The sequence below is a fragment of the Dipteris shenzhenensis genome, chromosome 3, assembly GCF_047967505.1.
Source record: "Dipteris shenzhenensis isolate YYH24624 ecotype China chromosome 3, Dip_SZ_1.0, whole genome shotgun sequence".
Lineage (NCBI taxonomy): Eukaryota > Viridiplantae > Streptophyta > Polypodiopsida > Gleicheniales > Dipteridaceae > Dipteris > Dipteris shenzhenensis.
Genome location: NC_141598.1, coordinates 39,094,840 through 39,118,466, shown reverse-complemented (window position 1 = coordinate 39,118,466; position 23,627 = coordinate 39,094,840). Strand labels below are relative to the sequence as shown.

Below are 23,627 nucleotides of genomic sequence, written 5' to 3'. Positions count from 1 at the left end.
GCAGATGTCAGATTGGCATACAAGGCATCCTTTTGTGCTCTATGACAAAAAGAGCTGTGGGCACGGGGCTCAAAGACAATCCATCGCAGTAGGGTTATAGAGGATCTTATTGGCTCCTTTCAAGCTAGGTTTTGACCCAGTAGAAGAGGATAGTCATGCTGCAAGACCTGAATGCGCATGCCTTCTAGCAAGATCATGTAATGGTGCAGAGCTAGACTGTGATATACTTGATCCACAATTGCAGATGTTAGATTGGCATACAAGGCATCCTTTTGTGCTCAATGACAAAAAGGACCAATGTTGATGTTCTTTGGACTACCAAAGGACTTTGTATGACAAACCGTACAAGATCTACAATCCCCGACACTCCAAGCCTTGTAACTCATCAAAGAAAAACACAGATGGCTTCTGAAAACCATTAGTGGCCATCGTCACGAAGCACAATGCACCAATGCCATTGATGTATACTGATCTTGTATCATCCTCTATCAACAAGATATCATAGGAGAGGCTAAAAGAAGAACCAGCTATACCTTGTGGTCTAGGACCACTACGAGAGGCAAAATCACCTAGTGGGCATAGCCAAATGGTCTTGTTAGCACTAAGATGAAAGGGGGTTTGTTTGTAAAGAGTCATGTGATTACCCTCTTGGGAGGGTTTCAATTGATTACACAGGTTGTCACTTGCACAACCAGCTTGTGTAGACTCATGCCAACACAATGTCCCACTTTGTGCCAATGGCAAGCTTGCCAAGAGGCAAGTCACACAACTCCCATGTGCCATTTTGGTGAATGGAGGTTAACTCTAAGTTTACAGCACCTTGTTGTCAAAAGCATCCTTGTGGCATAAGGCTCATGTAAAAAAGGGCGATGCATTCAACATTGTTCACTTCTAGTATGGGCAGCCAAAGGTTTAGCCTGCTTGCTGTCCTTAAGTGCATCCAACGGTCATCTCGAAATTGTTTTCTGCTGTCTAATAACGGCCCTTTCCCTGTAACAGCCTCCTCAGTGACATTGTCCTTAATAGAACGCATATCAGACTGAATGTTTTCAGCACTCTGAAACTGAGAATGACTTGCAGCAAGGAGATTTAAACTCTCCAATTGCTGATCTGAAACTGTACCGTACTTGAAAAGGGGCATTAACATCAGGCTGCTTTTGACAGTCCGGCCAAGGCAAAGCTGATTGCTCAGCCAAAACAACATCTGGGCTACCCAATGCTCTTACATGCTATAGTTGGTGCTCTATTCAGCACAAAATTTCACACATGAATCATGATGGCATCCATTCTTACTTAATAGGGAACGCCGTTCCCCCTTCTTGAACATCCGGAATGCCATTCCGTGAAGGAAGGGGGAACCAGAACGTTTTGGATTTCTTTATTCTTTTTCTGGGTGTCTGTGTGTGGTTTGGGACCGGGGGAGGGGCAGAGGGTACTCAGAAAATGTCTCCTCATATATTAGGGATTCTCATATATTAAGGAAGCATTTATTCATCCACATGCAGGAAGCGTAGATTACGAAACATTCCAAATGCATATTTAAAGCTAAAATGGAAAGTTCAAAGCTGTGAAAACTTAAAGTCAGTTTCTTTCATGTTCTGGTAGAGTTTTAGGTCATAGGATGACGTGTTGTATGCCGTATCATATGACATGTCATATGATGTGGCATTCTGGACCCCATTCCCCTTCCCGAAAGGTTCTTGTTCCAGCATAAGACATTCCTGTTCGCTGGTAACTATGCATCCAACCAAAATTTGTTTGGCAAAGACGTGCCCTTTAACATACACCCAGCCATCGCCATTACAGTAAGATTCTTCTACTCTACAACTGCATTCTACTCCAATGTGTATGGCACTGTGCATTGATGTATGATGCCACCACGAGATGCTAAAAATTGAGCAAAGTCACAGGGCCCTTTTGATCCTCCCTTATCTAGCATTGCATCTTGGTTTTAAGTCTAATAGCAAGTGTTCTCCCTTGTCTTTTCTCTCACTTTATTTTCCTCTCTCTCTCTCTCTCTCTCTCTCTCTCTCTCTCTCAGCTCTCTCTCTCTCCCTCCAACATCGCTATGATCTAAACAGATCCCACCTCCACCAAGACAAGTATATTTTCATCCTTCCTTCCTCCTTCCTTCTTATCTTCTCGTCATCTCTACAAAGCTTTCAAAAAATCAAGCATCTTTCCTCCTCCCATGTAGCATACTTCTCCCCTCTCCCCCCTCAAGGTCCTCCTCCTCCAATTGCTTCCTAAAAAATGGCTAGAGTATACTTGTGCAAGCAGATTCTACCCATTTATTCACCCTTTCAGACTGGCAAAAAAATAAAATCCCACAGTGGATGTTGTCCTCATGGGACCACCCACATCTCTATGTATCAGATGCAATTTGCGGACTAAACCAACAATCCCATCCTTGGGAAAGGAGTACTTGTACATCTTTCCCAACAAGCATCCCTCACAAATGTGCTTTGAAGTACATGCATTTTTAAAGATCTACAAGTCCAATGAATGCATCTTAACCAAACTACCATTAGTGACATGCCCAAATCTCTCATGCCATAGATAAGCATCTGTAATAACTAAGTCTTTCACTGCATGTGCCTCTACAACAGCCCCTTTCTCATAATAATCAAGATTATACAGCCCGCTGGTAAGTATTCCAATGAGTACAATGCAGTACATGGCATAAGGATAACCATCAAAGATGACTCTATAACCAGCAGTAGCGATGGCAGAAATAGAATCAGATTTTTATTAAAGCCTGGAACATATAGAACATCCAATAGAGTGACTGCATCACCTGAGACTGATGTGATTTCCACTTTATCAATGCGTCTAACAACAAAAGAAGCATTGTTGGCTCACATCACGATGCCCACCTTCGGTGCATTATCCAAAGACAGTTTTTATTGTAGGATGTGATGTTCTTGGAACATCACACACAATCAAAGTGGCATGCTTGCATGTGACAAAAAACGCCCATTTCTTCTTCTCTGAAGCCATGCACATTCTGCATTCTGAAATATTATGTCCAGTTTTTCTTCTTGCCATCCCACCGGCTAGAAGGAGATTAAGTATTAGCATTATTCTTAGGCTTGCTGGAATTCCTGCCTCCCTTGCCTTTACTTTTATGGTTATTGGCAAATGCTTGATCTGCATTCATGGAGGCAGTCTGATTTGCAAGGCTCTACTAGGGAGGACATGGGGAGGGATGAAGAGGGCTGATAAGGGGGGGTGGGGGTAGGATAGGAGAGGGGGAGGAATGGAATGGGGGGCATAGCTAGGGTAGGAGGCGAGGAGGGCTGAAAGGGGGGCAGGGGTAGGGGAGCAGGTGGGGGGCTATAAGGGGGGGACGGGGGAGAAGGCAAGGAGGCAGGGGAGCTGAGGGTAGGGCAAGAGGCAAGGAGTATGAGGGGGTAGGCGGGGGCGCTAAGAGAAGGGTGGGGACACGAAGGAGGAGGCGGGGGGAAGGGAGGGGAGAAAGAAAGAAAGAAAGAAATTTTATTAGAGTCTTCGGAAGACCGATGGGTCTATGAGACTGAAAGAAAACCTGACACAAATCACAGTAAGGGTGGAGCTACTGAAACGAGCATCATCACTCCTATTGAATCCTAAGTATGATCATACATAATCAAATACATCTGGATGTAACAATGAAAAGAAAAAAACTGGAGCGAGCGGAATCCTCCGTCTGTCATGTCGCCCTGGCTGGTGCATAGCCGATGATGGGACGCTGGCGCCCGTCAAGGGGTGCCGTGCGTCTCGGTCTCCTAGACAAGGCTCGACGCAAGACCAGAGCCATCGTGACTTTCGTGGGACGTATCCGAGGTCTAAACAATGACGGGAGGTCCCCCAGAGTGATTTGTGTGTCCCCTCGATGTCTCGTGTGTCGTGCTGCGATCATTGGGTCGGGGCCTCTGTCACGTCTACGGCTAGAGATTGGACGATCAATGTCACTCGATGGGAAGAACTCTATGATCCTGCTCAGAGAGGTGTCTGATGATGTGGCCAAGCCCCGTCGCCTGAGTAAGTACTCTCTCTGTCAGACCCCCTTGTGAATGAAGGCCGTGAGACACCTCTGATTTGGGTAGGCGAGGAATCTGGAAAGGAGCCCGGAGCCGCCGTCTCTGTAGAAGCAGTGGTAGCGACCTCGGATCTTGGGAAATACAAAATATTAAAGCACTCGTTTCTCATATGTCTGGAAAAGAGGCTTGTCCTAAAAATTTGAAAAGTAGTCCATGTGATAGATGTCATGCCATCCAATAAATCATGCCTGTGCAAATCCGTATATCAAACAAAAATTCAACCTACCGCATTGTTGCATTACTATAAGGAGCCTTATTCCAAACAAAAGAGGTTGACCTCGACTCTGAGGAACACTGCGCTTCTCCCATAGTTGCCAATTACTTTTTGGACATGCGATTGGGTGCCAAATAATTCCTTGTGCCAACCCTCCACTTGTCCTCCTAGATGATTGAACGTATTATAAAATTGGGAAGAGACCAGGGGAGTATCTTAGACTTGGGATATGGGTGTTGATATATGTGGAAAAATGAGGCCAAGGGTTATCGCACACAATTGAGAGTGCATAACCGCCTAGCCCACATGGGAGACTTTTCCACACACACCATGCATGTGGGAGGATGCATTTGTGATTGGGGAATGATGACACCGATGAGAAAATAATCCATTATTAAAGAGCAACTGTCCCACCACTGTGTATACATTCCATCAAAGATTTTGTTACATGGCACTTGGGTGCTTGTGCATGGCACAACACCATTTTTAGTTGCTCAAAATGTGTATGCAATGTCCCCTCACATCAAATACTAATGGACATGTGTACCATCTACTTATACCGGTCCTGCATAAGCTCTATTAGGCTACAACAACTAGCACTAGATGGAAATTCCATAGAACATGTGTGCATGTGCATGTGTTTATGCATGTTCACATGTGTTTGTGTGCATGTGCACATCCTAGGAATCCCCTCTGCTCTGCCGCTCTCTATGCGGAGGCGGTGTGATGATACCCGATGGAGATCCGTAGTGAGTGAGGCATATGAAGCTCAGTGTACCCCGGTGGTGTGATGAATCCCTCCTCCAAAATACGAAGACAGTAATCTCTGTAGAAACTCAGCTTCACTGGAAGCTCCCTTGGCTCCAACCAGGTCCTAAAGGTGTGTAGCTGTAGGAGATCCTCTCGAATGACCTGGTTGGTGTGTGGCCCGATCGGGATGGTGGGTGGGAGTACCGGAGGGGCATCTAAACTGTACTGAAAAGGAGGTATCCTATCGATGTGAAACCCTAGTCTCACAAACCATCTGTGAGTCCGTGCATACCAGCATCGCTCGTCTCCCTCTGCTGCCAACCTCATGGAGGAATCGACAGCCAACCATGGCAACCTTTGTCTCCCTGATGTGCAGTCCCCATATGATCTAACCCGGTGTAGATATGTGATGGTCTAAAAGGCTGCATCTAGCTAGAGTGGAGAAGCACCAAACTCGGCCTGAATGATGTGATGTGGTATAAATGGTTTCCCTCGGATCATCCGTGAGAGCATGAGGATCTGCATGCGCTCCACCCATGTCCACTCTATCTCTGACATGTCAGGCCCCCAACAAGGGCTGCCATACATACCGGCTGGTCGGACCAAGGAGTCGAAGAGAAGAGCCTTGGTCCGAGGGTCTTGGAAGTGGGAGTGGAAGCATTGTCTCTCTAGCCGAGCCAATGAGGCATATCCCCTACTCAGTCTGGCCTGCGTCGCTGGTCTCATCGTGAAGATCGTGCCGGAGAAGATGACCCCCAAGTAAGTGTCTGAGGATACGATCTCAACTGGTGACCCACCGAAAGTGAACTGCTTCTGTTGCATGTTTGCTCGAGAGGTGTTAAAGATCGTGACCTTGGTCTTGCCAAGGTTGATCTCCAAATCATGGGATAAACAAAAAGCCTGCAGTGCATCCAGGTGTCACTGGAGCCCCTCGGGTGTGGACGACAAGAGCGCCACGTCATCTGCATAAAGAAGAATCCTGATGATGATCCCCGCAAGTGAGCAACCGGTCCCTCCGAACGCCCCCATGAAAGTCTCAAGCTCATCGATGTAGAGGCCAAACAAGGTTGATGATAAGGGACAACCATGCTTGACCCCTATGGTACTCAAGATCTCATTTGTCCAACCTGGCAAGAAGAGCGGCCGGGGGGCTGAGAGAGGGAGAATAAATCTCTTCACTAACAGGGCAAAAGGCAGCCAGAGCATGTGCATGTGCATCTCTACCATCCCAATTTTATCTGATCTTGAATAAGGCATTGCGGCAACAACGGTAGATGAGGAAGAACTCACAACGGTACCACCACCCGTGGCAACGGGTACAGTGGCAGCAGATGGGTAGGACATAGGCTCTCACATCAGTTCCTGCAAGAATAACCGACAAGTTTTGGCATCCAACATGTGGCGCATCATATACGACCGTATACAATAGTTGGTGCCATCAAGCTTATCCTCAGCTCCAAGCATCCTAAAAAAATCATTGCTGGCCATTGCTATCAAGCAACAAAGCAAGGAAAACCCCAAATAAAGTATCTCTGCACAAATACAACTACCCAAGCCTCAAAGCTATCACTGCAAGGTGTGACTAAAACGAATGCAGTTGCTGGCTACAAAATCGGACTGCAAATGTAAGGTAAAAATCTAATTGCAAACGTCTTCAAATCATCATTGCACTGACTCAAAGGCAGATGTCTTTGTCCAACCACTGATACGCACTACTGGTACCTAAAAAGGGAACCCCAAGGCACAAGGGCCGAATGGGAGAACAAATGGAGCAAATGCCAAATGTGCAAATAAAGGGCAAATCAGGCCAACTGCTTACCAAGGAATTCAAACCAAAAGCCCCAATAAAATCAGTTGAAAGCCCCAATTTTGACCAATGCCACACACATGTACTGCCAATGAAAGCTTTGTGTCTGCGCTATATGCCTCACTGCCAAGGACTTGCAGAGATGACTCCACAACAAACAGAAGTAGACCTGCAAACAAATTTGGCAGTGACATATGCCAACGTGACGACCAAATCAATGAAAGCTCTCCAAAATGATGTTTGCAAGCAGAAAGGGAAAACGGTAGCACATGCAGGGAAAGCAACAAATCCGATGGCAAAATCACAAAGGCCCAAATTTGAAGGTGATTCCAAATGTAGTGGCTGTCTATTGCACCTGAGGACGACCAGCAGATACATGGGCTGCAAAATGAGGTGTTGTTCTAGCAATGGTCGGCCAGCAAGGAATGCACCAACTCTAGGAAGAATAATCAACGGGCCAGTAAGAGAAGAGCTAGCAGCGACTGTAGTCGTTCTCCTGAAGAAAATTCAGGAATTGGTATTACTTGGGCTGCTGTGACAGCAAGTCGCACCCTCTTTCCTGAAGAGGAAATTACGGGTCTTTTGTCTTCTCCATAGACACTTGTATCTTCTCAGGGTTGGGTGCCGGATCCTGAGATTGAAATGCATACTTGATACTTTAGGTTCTCAGCTGTACATATTCTGTAAATATGTTGTCACATATAAAATGTTTGACTCTCAATGTACAGGGATTATGTGATCCTAGTAAATGGAAACTTGTCAGGGGCTATCTCAATCAATTACAGCCTGACATAGTGGCAATGCAAGAGCATAACCAGCATATGTATGCTGGTCTTTATGGGCATTTTGCTGGGTATGACATAATTTATGCGGGTGAGCACACTTTTTCAGGTGTAGTTTTTCTGGTCAAACATGAGTTTCAGCCAGTTGTTGCCCTCAATGATAGCTAAGGCAGATGGCTGATTATATAGTGTCTCATTCAGGGATAAAATTTTGAATTTTCCTCGGTTTATGCACCTCAATCTTCTCGCAGTAGAGGTTTAATTTGGGCTGATATGCAAGGCTACCCCTGGAGACAGCATGCCTTTATTTGTGGGGATTTTAATAATGCTCCTCCCTAGGGTATAATACTTTCGGCCATACTCATATATTGGCTTTTGAGCGCCATCATTGGTCAAATCTATTACATCAGCTTAGTCTTGATGACCTTTGGCAAGAATCACAGCCAATGTTGCCACGCTATGCTTTTCAGCATAATGCTCAGTCTTCTTATCGCACCCGTCTAGATCGTTGGTACACGGTTAATCCTCAGCACTATGATTATCTTACTACTAAATTATGGGCAGATTATGCTTTTATGCATTCGGATCATGCCCCTTTGTGGTTGAGGATCTCTGTTCATGAAATGCCTGATGATCAGCTTACACAAAGAAGGCTACTCATTGTGATGATGAATAATAGCTATTTGGAGCATGACACATACAAGGCCATGGTTTATGAAGCTGTTCACCCCCTATCACAACAGTCTCGCTTTGGTTCTTTGAAAAAAAAAAACAGTCTCGCTTTGGCATTGACTAGATCATCTACCTGCAAAGAGAGTGACATTAGATATGTTGTTATCCCCTGAAACAAAGGAGAAACAGCTTGGTCACACAATGTTGAAGATGTTGTTAACCAGAAGGACCAACGTGGCTCCAATGATTGAATGTAGAGTGGAAGCAATGCACGATCATCCCAATCCAAGAAGTCTATGGGCTTCAATATAACGCAAGAAAAGGAGAGACAACCTAAGTGTGGAAGTCATTGCTAGAGTGACGACGTTTTGGCACAAAAATATGAGAGTTTCTCCAAATAAAAAGAACATCTTTTAAAAGCGGATTGGATGCAATGCGTTTGATGACCACATTGCTCATGGTAAAGTTACATGCCAATCTTTGACTGAGCTAAGTCATGTTAGAAATCTTTCTATGGAAGAAAATTAGATTTTATACCAAGCTAAACATTGTCTCCAATGCAATAGAAAATCTCTAAATGGGAGACATGGGCACGACAGAGGGCTTTTTTTATAAAGGATGCTCATTCAAAGCCTTTTTTAAAGAGGCACTCTCGCAGTATTTGCAGGGCTCTTGCAAGGATCCCACATCACCCATGGCTCTCATGCGCACAGTTATATTAGGCTATGTGTGCACTCCCATGGAGACATCATGGTGTTCTTCTCTACCTACTCTTCTCGTGTCAATTGTCAGCTTTGGGAGTTAGTGGCTCCATCCATTAGCTTTTATTGTCTTTGGTTTTCTTGAATCTCATATACCCTCAGCCTTTGGAGGCTTTAATAGCCTTTATTTATTTCGTTCTTTTTCCCACCATCCCTCATTTTCTCTTCCAGTGCACTTGTCTACATCCTTCTTTTTCTTTCGTCTCTCTCTACCTCCTTTTCTTTCCCACTTAATCTCTCTCCCATTCCCTTGCACTTCTGCTTCACACTTCCTCTTAAGGCTCCACTTTAGCTTCTAACGTTCTTTGGTACTATCCATTGAAGCTCCATGTTAGCATCAGGTTGTCAAAGGAAACTCCACCTATTGTCCTGCCCCTTTGCATGGGTTGTACCAAAGAATTGGGGATCACTATAAGGCATCATCGTACCATGCTGTGTCAAAAGAAACTTTGCCTAATATTCCACCCCTCTGCATGGGCATAGAGTTTAGGAGCACTAAATCTATATATGCCTAGATTCATCAGGAACGATGATTTGAAATATGACAAGGAAGATATTTTTGGAATAAAGTTGAGATTGCAGCCACATTTCATCTCAATAAGCCTACCATTGGCGCCACAGCCAGCCTCCCATGCATATTTACCAACAAAAGAATAGAAGACCATTCCTACTATACGTAGTCAATCCACATACTTGATCACATAAATACCATAATGACCAAAGGAAAAAATGAATGAGAGAGAGAGGGGAAATGGTGCAAGAGGGTGCTCCTTTTCCTTACAAGTCAAACAATCAACTAAGTCAAGACAAGATACCTCTATACAAAGGCCACAATCCCGGATTGTTCCTACAAAACAACAATAGGTAATAACCTCAAATCTCTCTCTCTCTCTCTCTCTCTCTCTCTCTCTCTCTCGCTCTCTCTCTCTCTTTCTCTCTCTCTCTCTCGCTCTCTCTCTATGAAGCTACTTAAAAAACACTGCAACAAAGTACTAGGAGTAGCACACAAACTAGCCCAACAAGTACTCACTACATAGCAAGTTCGTAATATTTTCCCTGGATGTACTATTAGTTAATGGAAATTGCTAGCCCCATAGATCCTAAAGTGTCCCGTGTAGACATAAATACAATCATATCATCTCTCTCTCTCTCTCTACATACATACATACATACATACATATGTATGTATGTATGCATGTACATGTATGTATGTATGTATGTATGTATGTACATGTATGTGTGTGTTTGTACCACGAAACACTAAAAGGGATCTCTCCACGCTTATGCAGGCTCTTTCTTTATATGGATTGGCTGCGGGCCTTGATGTGAATTTTCAGAAATCTCAGCTATTGCCCTCGCACTAAAAAGACTCGCATAGTCTTGTATGGCCAGAGGAAATTCTGTTGCCAACTCAACAAGTACGCCATCTTAATTATCCTCTTGGGTGGACGATTACCCATCGTCAACAGATTGATTGGGTCCTTGCCAAATTAAAGAAAAAGCTTGAATATTGAAACCTGGCTACTTGGCCTCTACATGTTCGGCTCCGATTTGCTCAATCTATCTTGGTGGCATATATTCAATTTTATTTGCCTTTGATCTTCCTTACCAAGGCATATCTTACTTCCTTTATGTCCACTATTATGGAAATTTTTTGGCGTTCAAAACATGGCAGGAAAAGCTTGCGCTTACTTCTTGTACATCAGTTATGTTCGCCAAAAATGAATGGGGGATTGAATATTCTTAATATTCACGTCCATACTCTTGCTCATAAGGGGAAAATGATGCTGCAATTTCTGCATGAAGATCACTGTTGGGCTGCTATGATGCGTTTTTTGCTTCTACAAATTACCACCCCTGCTTTTGAATTATTGGAGGCCTACTCAGTGGGATCTTTTGTTGGCAAGTATTGAAGGCAAAGTCAGAGGTGGCCCTCTTATCTCTCAAATGTTTTTGGATTGGAAACATGTTCTCTCGCATTTGGCTTGGCATGGCCGTGACTCCTTGAACGGCAAATCTAAATCTGCAATTTCTGAGCAAAAGCCCCAAATTTCAGACCAGATTTGCAGATCTGTCTGCAATGCTTGCTCCAAGTGCAGCTCCAAATTTCTTCAACACCTGCAAAGTGTTTGCAATGTCTGCCCGCGAAGAACTACGCCAAACAATGGCTATTTCTAAAGAAATGTCTGCCAGACGACCAACTGCAAGAATGCCTGCAGGAATGAAACCTGCTTAGAAGGCCAAATGCAAATGTACGGAACTGTTAGTACGAAACTGACATATGGATGTACGGCCTGTACGGTGACTGTACGACAGAGGTACGGATGGCCGTACTGTACAGACGAGCTGTGTGCTGCAGGCTGTATGGCAAAATAGTACAGAATGTACGACCAAGCTGTACGTTGAATGTACGGAAGGTACGAAGACTGTACGGAACAGTCCGTACGTCTTGTACGGAAGGCAACCAAGGATAGCAGTACAGACGAAGAGCTGGTATAGACATGTACAGTCCAGGTACAGTACGGGGCTGGTATAGAATCAGTTGACGCAGGTTGTACGGCGGCTGTACGGCAATGTTGAAGGTACAGTACGGGCAGGAGCTGAGGAAGTAGCTGTACGGAGCAGGCACAGAAATGTACGAACTCCTGACGAAGGTTGTACGGAAGCAATCCATACAATGTACGGACTGTACGGACGAGGAGCGGGCTGAAGCTTTCGGGCAAGGAGCAGGGAGCAAGGTAAACCTGCTCTAATACCAAATGTGAGAGTAGGGATAGAGCAAAGTGTGAGAGCAAGAGCAGGAGAGTGAGAGAGCTGAAAACGATAGTTGCAATTAGATGAGTGTGTTACAACTGAATAGAGTGATAGGTTTTGTCTAAGTGACAAAACCTTATCCTTCACTAACCGTAGTTAGTAAACTAACTGTGGGTAGGGGGAAAAACCTCTAAGTGGGGGAAAAGTGCCCCTAACCTACTTATTACATTACATTGGTCACTGCTAAATTATAACAATAATTCTAACATGATGCTCTCAAACATTTGGGTAAACATAAATCCACCGGCTGGGATGGTTTGACAGTTGAATTTTTTGTAGCCTTCTGGGCTGAATTGAAGGGTCCAATCTTGAAGATCATTAATGTAGCCTGGCAGCATCAACATCTTCCTTCAGCTTGGAAGCATGGTTTGGTCAAGCTTGTGCCCAAAAAACTCCTATGTGAGACTATGACTGACTGGCGGCCCATCACTTTGATGCCTGTTATATATAAACTTATTGCTAAATGTTGGTTCTTCGGATAAAGGATATTCTTCATGATGGTCTACATCCCACGCAATATGGTTTTGTTCCAAGAAGGAATATACATGATAATATCTCCAATACTCTCATCGCAATGGAATATGCTAAATATTCAGCTCAAGATGTATTGGTCATGCAGGTGGACGTGGCAAAGGCATTTGATACCGTACAGTGGGATTATGTCTCTCAAATCATGTCTAGACTTGGTTTTGGGCCAAAGCTAGATTCCTGGCTCGCGGCCTTTCATTGCACAGGCCTATGCAGATGATTCTTTCTTCATGCCAAAGAATTGTCCTCTGGAGCTTCGTTTATTGATGGATACCCTTTCTGATTTTGGGTTGGCAACTAGTCTAAATATTAATTTTCAAAAATCAAAACTCTTGCCTCTCAAGCATTGTGACTGGCATGCTGTCCTTTGGCCAGGTCAGATTATTCCTCCAGAGAACATAGTAATGTTGAAAATGGGGAGAGGGTGAGAGACACATGATTGGAGACAAGAGCTGAGGCACGAACTGATGTTGATAGATAGATAGATGATATCTCACAGCAAGTACATTGCCTCTTTTATAGGCTGGGCAGGCCTTATCTTCCCACACTGATACCTCATAGATGAGGTCACACACAAGAGAATCTAGATTCTATAATCTAGGGGAGGAATCACACCTACCACATGAGGTGGCACAAGTGGCCTCAAGACTCTTCACACTCACACCACTGTAGGACACTCCTAGGACTCTAGAACCACACACACTAGGACCACACACACTAGGACTCTGATTCCAACAAACCCCCCTTCGGAGCTAGGGTGAGAAACTATGACATCATCCAGACTGTGCATCCCAGGCAATCTCAAAGGCTAACAACTGAGTATAATTCAGAGGTTGAACCAAGCACTCTCATGGCTTAGGTATCAATGTGATCAGAGACTCAAATCTGATCATGGATGCATGATCAACTCGGCCATGCCTGATAAAGGAAAGACATAACAACCCCCCTATCTCCTAGCTGGGTACATGGAAATAAGTGGAGCCTTTTGTAGGACAAGGCACACAAAAATGACAAATTATTACATCATTTTAGGGGGACTACCCAAGGCAGAGTACCTAACACACATGACTTTAGAAAGCCACTCTTCATCTATCACCTCATGGAGGGATAGACCAGAAATAGCAGCAGTGCAGGCTTGTTCCTCAGGTCCAGAAGGTGTAGCTTCATCGCTTCGTCCTCGCTCTGCTCCGCAACCAGATTGGCATGTTCTTTGGCTTGTACCTTTGCCATTTTCTTGAAGCAACGATCCTCTGGATGGCCAAGTTTCTGACAGTAATTACATTTAAGAGGTCTTCCTTTCTTCGTGGGCTTATTCTTGAGAAAGAATGCTTTGCTAGATTCGAAGGAAGATTCTGCTTTCTCTGTAAGCCTACGGTCCTCATCAATGAGATGAGCTACCATATCCTTAAAGCTCATATTGCGGCTGACTCTTAGGACAGCAAGGATCTCATTGTACTTGGAAATGTCTTCAATACTTGAGAGAAGTACAACAACTTGATCATCATCTTCAACAATGGCTCGGATGGCAGATAATTGTTGGAGAATTGACCCAAGATTGCTCAAGTGCTCATTGAGGGTTTCAGTTTCCTTCATCTTGAGCTTGAAGAGTTTTTGTTTGAGAAATACTTTGGAATTATTTATCTTATTTCCAAACAAATTCTCTAACTTTTCCCAAACGTCATTTGCTGTCTTATCAAAATCCACATGGTGGATAAGGTTGTCAGCTAAAGCTAGGCCAATGATAGCCATTGCTTTATCATTTTGATTCTCCCACCAACTGATTCTAGCATCATCACCTTGGGGTTTTGGCTCCTTGCCATTGGTGATATTCCATATGCCTTCTTGCATAAGAAGAAGCCGGAGTTTTGTCTACCAAGTTGGGAAATTGCTCCTTGAGAATTTCTCGATGAACGAGGAGTTTTTTATGCTATCCATTGGTGGGAAGGTCTTAGCTGTTATTACAGCCAGTGTCTAAATCCCTTACAATGTTTACTCAGATTTCAAAAAAGGCCCAAATTTTACATGGTAGAAGCTTCAATTATGCCAAAGGAAGACACATGACAGAAAAACCCTAAATTTTTGGGTTAGGGTTGCTGCAAAATTAGGGTTTGCAGAAAATTCGGGCTTTTCTAACTTTCTGACAGAAGAGTTCTCGTTCAACGGTTGGAAACCCTCACATCATGAAAACACCCAAAAAATTCGAGAAGTTGAGCATAAATTGTAAAGGGGCGAAAATTAGGGTTTCGGGCACGAAATCGGTCACGAACAGGGCCTGTGGCAGTCAAAATGACGACTGAATTGCTGCAGCATCTGATCCATTCCGACTGAGGGAATTACGAAAGGGGAGCTGCAACGTGGGCAGAGAGGTGCAGCGTAGAGCAACAGTTGCGTGGGTAGGAGCTATAGCGTGGGCAAGAGCTGAAGCAGCAACGTGGGCAGCTTCGGGTCAGTAAGAGTTGCGTTGACGTGCGAGTCAATGGCCAGGGTGCTAAGAGTATTGCTACCATCCTATGAGGTGTTACCCATGTAGATGTAGATTCCATCATAGATAAATAGATAGTAGTATATTACGTGAAGAGCATAAAGTTGTTGATGGATGAAAGCATAGCATGAATCCAATATAAAAATTTCAATGTCGTGTGACAGTGATTTGGAGCATGGAAATTTTGAATGCTGATGCAACCCCTTTTTATAGGTCCACAACAAAAATGCCATTGCATAACTTTGACTTATCAAGTGGTTTTCGGTACCCGGTCGCAAAAAACTTGGTCTTGAATGAACATTTTTTATGCTTTTAAATTTAAAAAACAATTTTTTAATAACATAATTTCTTTAAAAGTCCTTGAAGAAATAAAAATTCAACTTTGCCCTATGCCCTTACGGTATGGTGCCAATTACAACATCTTTAGCAATGTTTCCCATGGCCATGAGGACGAGAAGGGTCATGTAGGAGGGGATGAAGTATTAGTAGGTTTGTCTTCCTCCTCTCAATCATCACTGCACATTTGCTATTTCAAATCTATGAGCATCAACCACCAAAATTTTTTAAGGAGCTATAAATGTTTCCCAAAACACCATCAAGATCTATAAATGAGCTATAAATGAAACACCCTACCCAAACACAAATCACATATTAATTGCATGGTGGTAGCTCTTGGACAACGAAAGAGAGACACACACAAATGAAGATATTCGCAGGTCTAGCTTCGTGGGCAGTAGGAGAAGTTGCGTGGGCAACTAGAAGCAGCGTGGGTGTACGGGCACTCAGCAGGCTCGAGTAGGTAGAAGATCCGCAGGATGGCGGGCAGAATGGCGCACAAGCGCGTGTGGGTTCGGACCCCACAGCCAACACCAGGGAAAATAGCGGAGAGGCGGCAGCAGCAATGGGCAAGGCGTGAGCAGATTGCGAGGGAGGCCAACTGATTCAATCTGTTGCTGGTCGGCAGCTTCTCCAGATCTGGTGGTGCATGCAGCGTAAGTAGAGGCAGCAGAAGAGTGGCGCAGGTGTGGCAGCAAAGGATGGGCAGGACGCTTCCTCCATGACGAGTGCTTCCCCTTTGCTTTCGCTCCCCTTCATACGCAGCTATGGAAGGTAGCTGTGCAGCTCCTCGTTGATGAAGCTCATCACCTCAAGGAGAGGCTAAGGAGAAGAGGAAATCACGAGTAGCTACAAGAGGAGCTCACAAGGAGAGGAATGCCATCAGGCAGGAGCTTCAAGGTGGCTCTGATACCAGCTGTTGAAAATGGGGAGAGGGTGAGAGACACATGATTGGAGACAAATATACAGTGGTCCCCTTGTTGCTTTTGTACACTCCTTCAATATGCATATAATTTCCAATATAATCATCTACTTGTTGGTTAAGTAGGCCTCTTAACTTCCACACTTCTGTAGGCTTCGGTAAGAGCACATGCTTTATCCTCTGATGTTTCAAGTTTGTTGATACTGCATTGAAAATGGCAGTGTAACCTTTCCTGCCCACTCTGCTCTCAAGCTGAGGCACGAACTGATGTTGATAGATAGATAGATGATATCTCACAGCAAGTACATTGCCTCTTTTATAGGCCGGGCAGCCCTTATCTTCCCACACTGATACCTCATAGATGAGGTCACACACAAGAGAATCTAGATCCTATAATCTAGGGGAGGAATCACACCTACCACATGAGGTGGCACAAGTGGCCTCAAGACTCTTCACACTCACACAACTGTACGACACTCCTAGGACTCTAGGACCACACACACTAGGACTCCGATTCCAACAAGTAAGACATTTGGGTTATCCAATTGGCTGGAAAATCAGCAATAAGCAACAAATGTCTTGGGTTATCAACAAAATTCAGGACAAATTAGAATATTGGAAGATCTCCACTTGGCCTTTGCATGTTCGGCTTGTCGAGTCTATTGTTTTAGTTTATATCCAGTTTTACCTGCCTTTATTACATTGGTCATCTCGAGATCTCTCTTCTTTTATGTCTCAAGCCATGGAGATTTTTTGGAAAACTAAGCTTCAGAAAAAAGCTTTGAGGTTCTTCAAAATGGACCTGCTTTGCTCTCTAAGAATGCATGGAGGTTTGAATATTCTCAACATCAAATTTCATGTGTTGGCAAGAAAGATCACTATGCTAAGGGTATTTTCTCAGCAAGAGCAGCCATGGTCTATTATGTTGGCATTTTTGTGTGGCCAGATGCGCACAAATGCTTATGGGCATTGGCTAGTTGATCCATGGGAAGTAGTACTTGGCAAGTTTCAAGGTAAAATACCTGGTTGTCCATTTTCTACTACCTTGATTCAGGATTGGAAGCAGGTGCTTTCTCGCATTACATGGTCTCCCGATCGTGCTTCTATAGCTTCATCTCTTCGACTGGAAAGCCTTCACTGGAGTGCTGTTTTTTACTCTCCTCTTGCTGTACAACAACCAATCAAAGCTTACAATCTCATGAAGTTGGGCATCCGGTTCATTGATGATGTGGTAGATACTCAGGGGAATATTCTCGGAGTGGGCACGGGTGGAGCGACTATAGGTGCTCATGCTATCACACATGATTCACAGTAAGCAATCAGTTCCTCACCAGATCATACAGGCTGAGTTTGGGTCATCTCCACTACAGCTAGATGCAGCATTTCAGGTTATCACATATCTATACCGAGTCAAAGAGTATGGGGATTACCCTTCCGGACGTAGGAGGCTGCAATGGTTGGCATTGTCTTCCCCTATGACACTCTTAGCAGGAGGTGACCAGAGATGCTAGTATGCACGCACAGAGAGATGGTTTGAGAGGTTGGGACTCCACATGGACAGACTCCCTCCCTTCCAGTACAGTTTGGATGCTCCTTTCTCCCGCCTCATGTCACACGATGTCAACCAGGTCATCCGTGAGGATCTCTTACAGCTACACACATTCCGAACCTGGTTGGCACCGAGCGAACTCCCAGTGAAGCTTAGCTTCTACAAAGATCACTGCTTACATATCACAGATGACAATTTCATTCATCCACCAGGGTACACGCAGATCCACTTACCCCACTCATTGAGGATCTCTATTTGGCAGTTTTGGGTCTCTTCACATAAACTTTGTATAGAGAGCGGCAATGTAGAGCGTCTACCTAGGGAGAGGAGCTTATACACATTATGCGATATGTAGGAGACAGAGGAGCACTTCATCTTTAGGTGTCCCATCTATTATGAGATCCACGGGTGTTTCTACTGTCACTTCAGAGATAGTTATGGGGCCCTGTCCCGCCGATTCCTCTCCTATCCAGATCAAAGATGCTTGGCAGGCTTCATTCATAAGGTAATTAGGCACCGCAAGAGGATACTTCGATCACGGAGACAGTAGCAGACTTCGTCCTTGGCAGACGTCTCCCAGAGCTCTATCATGGAGTTCTTTTAGCTAGATCTCCTGGACCCCCCCGAGAAGAGACCTCAACATGATAGGGACTCAGAGCCAATAACTCGACAGCTCAGACAGAGGGTAGACGCACATATTACACTCGCGGATATCGCCTCCATGTTCACCATTGGAGATCGTCCGACAGGGGTTAATAAAGCCCTTGTTAGGCGTAGAGCTATGACCACGATACGTCACAGGACTGAACCCTGGAGTGGCCGATAGCACTCTATCGCCAATTTCCTGCGTTCAGTGCCTCATCCACCTATGATGTCCTGATGAGGATGACGATGATGATGTGATTGATTTGTAGTTCGATCACCGACATGACTGTGTTGTACTTAATACTTAGCCATCATTCTGAATTATTTTTACATTATGCATTGGTGTGGATGCTCGTTTAGTAGCTCAATCCTCACAGCTTGATTTTACCAGGGCACACACACACACACACACACACACACACACACACACACACACACACACATCATTGCTTTGTCGTCGTGTCACGCCGCATCGTTGTTGCTGGTTTGCTCACGTCGCTGCTTTGATCTATTGGTCTGCTCATGTCGTTGCTAGTCTGTTCATCCCATCATTGCTCTGTCGTCACATCACGTCACTAGGTCCATCACTACTCTGATCTGCTAGTTCATCACGTCCATCACTACTTTGTTGTTTGTTCGTCGCTCATCGCTACGCTTTGGCCATCGCTCGTCGCTCAGCGATCATGTAACCCGTCATGCCCATCATCTTCTCTGCTCCACGTTCCGCTATCTCTCTCAGCTCCACGCCCATCACGCCCATCACACCATCGCCATCTTCTCTGCTCCGCTCATGTCTGTCACCCTTGCTCTGCTCCGCTCATGCCCATCACATGCTGCTTGCGATGCCCCCGTGGGCTATGCCCTCAGGCCCCCCTATTCACGATGCCACCCCTTGCTTCCTTTAAGAACCTTAGCTTGTTGGTCAAGTTAGTTGGGATTAGGTTAGGTCAACCTCTAAGTAGAGTTAGGCTAATTCATGGTTTGGTTAGGTTAGACTAACTACATGTCCTAACTATCCTAGGTCAATGGACTAACTATCTTAGGTGACTTAGGGACCCCGCTACAGCCCCTTTCTCACTTCCAACTCCCTCCACCCTACTTCGCCAACTCAGCCTCGCCACCCTCCAACTGATAGCCACGTGTCACATGGCTATATCAATTGCCACGTGGCTTTTGACTGCCACGTGGCCTTGTGGCCTCCACTTAGGTGTTGCCGATCTTCATGGGGCAGTCCCGAATCACTATGCCCACGTAAGGGGAAAAACGGCAAGAACAATTAGTTCTCTATCCGATGGAAAAAGGAGAAAGGGGAAAAGATACTGAGAAGGAAAAGGACAAACCTCAGCAGGTGCAATCGAAGCTTGAGGATGTCGACAGACGCCTCAACCGGAGTGGACTTGGAGTGGACAGTCAAGCGATTCATAAAGGGTCATCATCATCATCATCATCATCATCATCATCATCAACCACAGTCACATCTGCTTCTACAAGAGTTACTCCACTTACATCTACACCCTCACCTGCGTCAAGAGGGCCTACTTCAGCCCTACCATTGAAGTCTACTTCAACTATGCCAATCAAGTCTAAAACTTTAGCCACCCCTCCCGTGACAGGCGGCATTTTGTTGAGTCCTCTTCGTCCACTACTTTGGAGACCCTAGCCATTCCACCACCTAGGTCACCCCCACAGGAGGTGATGCACGCAAGGCCACTGTCTCGACCTTCCCATCCCCTCTCCCTCTCAATCAGCCACCGCTCCCTCATACCACTTCGATTACTTTGCCACTAACTTAGTCTTCCATCTCCTATCCGATTGGGACCATTGAGACACCCGTATTTGTACCTCGGGCATCCGCTCTCCTTACTTAGCTTGCACAACCACCGCCTACTATCTTGCCACACCCTACCACTTTTGTACCTCAGCCCTTTCAGTTTCAGCTCGGACAAGGTCTTTTTGATCCCCCGGACAGATGGGAGACTTTACTCGTGGAGGTACATAGTATACGAGCTAGGGAAGTGGAGCTGGCCCGCTACACACAGGAGCAAGCCAGGTTCACTCAAGACTTGGCTCGGATATTCACGAGCACGCTTGTCATATTCAAGAGTAGGCCAATATCATCTAGGTGCTAAGGTAGGACATGGTTTGGATCAGGGAGGACCTCTCCTCTACTCGTACAGTTACAGGAAGCACACCGGTAGTAGAGGCCCAAATTGCGAGCATGCAATCGATGATTGAGTAGATGTCCAGATGGGTCAAAGTGCCACACGGAAACTCGCAAGGGCAACCGTTTCGGCTACCCTTTGGAGCAGCAACAGAGAGCCAGTAAGGCCCTCAACATCAGAGTTCGTGGGATCCCACGCACTGAGGCTACGCCGATGACAGATGCGACGGCTTTCGTGGCACAAGATCGAGAGGGCATGGAGGGTGGGGAGAGATCCCAACCCAGAGCATCCCCTAATCATATGGTTCCATGACGCTCAGGCACGACTTTCGACCTTACGATGCAGGTCAATCCTACGAGATCAACCAACGATCTCCATGGATGAGGACCTCACCCCACTACAGGTTGAGGAGAGGCTCTCCCTGTTGCAGCAGCGTGATCAGGCCCGTAAGGAGGGGAAGTGGGCAATAGTCCGGGATGAACGACTTCTTACATACCCCGTCGAGTATCATCCCCCCTCCTTCCGCATAAGGAGGTGGGGTCTATGAGACTCAGATCTCTGAGAGCCTATCCTACACCATTTGGAACTATAATGGTACCTTATGGTCGGAACCAGGGTACTTCTTAGAATCCTATACATGTTGCAACATAGTCTTTTACACAGACACATGAGAGTCCAGAGCACCCACTACCAGTAGTCAAAGGGTACACGTGGGAGTCTGCTTACAGAGATGAGACTAAGGACACAGGGGGAGTACGTGGATCAGGAGGAGTAGCAGATCTCTATAGATCCACCCTTTTGGGGACCATTTCAATAGAGTAGAGAGATACACATTCCAGGATACCGACACGCGGACATCCTGGATCTGTTTGTTGCAGTATGCTACTTCCCTCCCGAGACCTCCCACTTTGCGAGAGATATTCAAGATGAGGTTGAGACATCTCCATTTGCAGCCCTATATCAGTCCATTGTTAATTTCTCGAGCCGCGGAGAAGTACTCCTAGTTGGAGACTTCAACGCGAGGACAGGTGCACGTCAAGTACCACTTCTTGACTTCAAGGATGATTCCATTCTGCTGCCAGACGTTGACCTTGAGGATGCAAGTATGATATGGGTTTCGGATGACAGACCAGGGCAAGTCACATCTTATGAGCAGGCCCTGTTAGACCTTCGCAGGATGATGGCCCACCTCGGGTGGTTTCACCTCGGCAGGTCTTGAGAGATGGCCCACCTCGGGTGGTTTCACATACTTCCCACATGGGGGAAGTTCTAGTGTTGTTGATTACATCATGGGATCCCCTGCCTTCACATCATGCATCACCGATTTCACTGTAGCACCTCTTTCTCCAAGGGCAGATCACGCTTACCTTTTCTTTAGCATTTCCACTCCCTGCTGTTGCATTGGACCCTCCACCCCACTGAGTTCTTACTCCACCTGTCATGATATACGCATCGACTGTGACCACTCACCTACTCACTCTGACCGTCTGTACATACTCCTTGCTTACATTGATTTCATAACCCTATTAGATGACCATGCTGCCCTCATCATCCACTCACTACACAAGGCTACCCTTCATGCATTCCCTCACACTACTCGCTCCGCACGCCCACCACCTCCTGGGACTGTACAGTGTAATAATTGGTACGTTGAAGAGTGTAAGGCTTTACACCGTCAGCTCAGATTCAAAACCAAAAACAGCCTTCCGAGCAAACTAGAGATGCTACACAAGTATCGTCGATTGGTACATAGGAAGAAACTAACTAGATTTCGTTCGCTGGAACGAGGAGGAACTACTGAACATTTCGTTTAGTAACAACTCTAAAGACTTATGGCAGAGATTTTTAGAGGGACGGTCCCCCTCACCACTCACCAATACTCAGGTCTGGTATAACTATGCACGCAAATTATATGACATCCAAAACCATCCAACCCCTGACCTCTCACATATGCCACGCCCCACATCCTGCACCCTCTTCACTGCGGGGGGAGTGAAGGATGTCGTAATGAAACTTCATAATGGCCGAGCAAAGGATCATGAGAGGCTATGCATTGAGTTCATTGCATATGGGATTAACCTCCTAGTCCCAATCTTAGCAAAGCTGTTTATTTGGGGTTTCCACGCACCTGGACTATTAACACTATTCCACCCATTAACAAGGTAGGGGATCCCATGAGCCCGGAGAATTACAGGACCATTATGATCGGACAAGTTTTGTCCAAGATCTATGCATCAGTGCTTGATTTCGAGGTTAGCAGGTTTGCAGCGTGTCGAGGACTTAGAGCAACAGGACATGCTCGATTCTGACGTGATCATGGCACCATGGATCATATTCTCACGCTTGAGTGTATCAACGAGGAGGCAAGGGCACAGAAGCAGAGGGTTTACTATTGCTTTGTGGATTTCCGCAAGGCGTTTGACACAGTCCTGAGAGCCCACCTCATACGGCGCCTATAGGATTTGGGGTTTTACCAAGAGATCATTTAGGCTGTCATGGCACTTTACGAGAGAGTCCCAGGCATGCGAGCAGAATCTAGGTGGATAGACGAGATCATGAGCTCTATTGGGGTCAAACAGGGTTGTCCTTTATCACCTACCATGTTTGGACTTTACATAGACCAGCTTGAGACAGTGATGCAGACACTAGGAGGGGATGGTTGCTCTCTTGCTGGCACGTTGATCCAAATATTGCTTTATGCAAATGACGTGGCTCTTCTATCTTTCTCTGCAGAGGGACTCCAAAGACACCTTGACGCACTTCAGTCCTTTTGTGAGTCTCATGATCTTTTTTTTTTCAAGAAAATTACTTCATTACGTATGAAAGAAAACTGCGAGAGCAAGCTCAAATGCGGGAGTACATCATCCAATGCATGAGGAAAAAACAGCTCAAAATAAGCTAATGATGAACCAAGGCAGAGGCTGAAAATGCCATCTCAACCCTGAGGAAGACTCAGAGAAGAAGGGAGATCCTCTCCAAACTATGAAAAAAGTAACTCTCCTAGCGGTGGCTGCTCTGGAGGATCCCTGCATGCTCACCCAAATGGGTCTAAAGGCCAACCTAGGTAAAATCAAGGTTATGATCTTCAATACATCTCGAGCCGTCATGCGCCAGGAGAAGT

At 45.5% G+C, this 23,627-nt stretch overlaps 1 protein-coding gene across 1 annotated transcript in view; it reads right to left on the bottom strand.

The window, feature by feature from the left end:
* The window catches only part of LOC147903782 (tRNA ligase 1-like), a 253,182-nt gene that overhangs the window by 47,599 nt on the left and 181,956 nt on the right, over positions 1-23,627 (bottom strand). Inside the window, exon 13 of the mRNA XM_087401184.1 lies at positions 9,884-9,915. Coding sequence (XP_087257310.1) covers positions 9,884-9,915 — 32 coding nt within the window. The remainder of the gene's footprint in view (positions 1-9,883; positions 9,916-23,627) is intronic.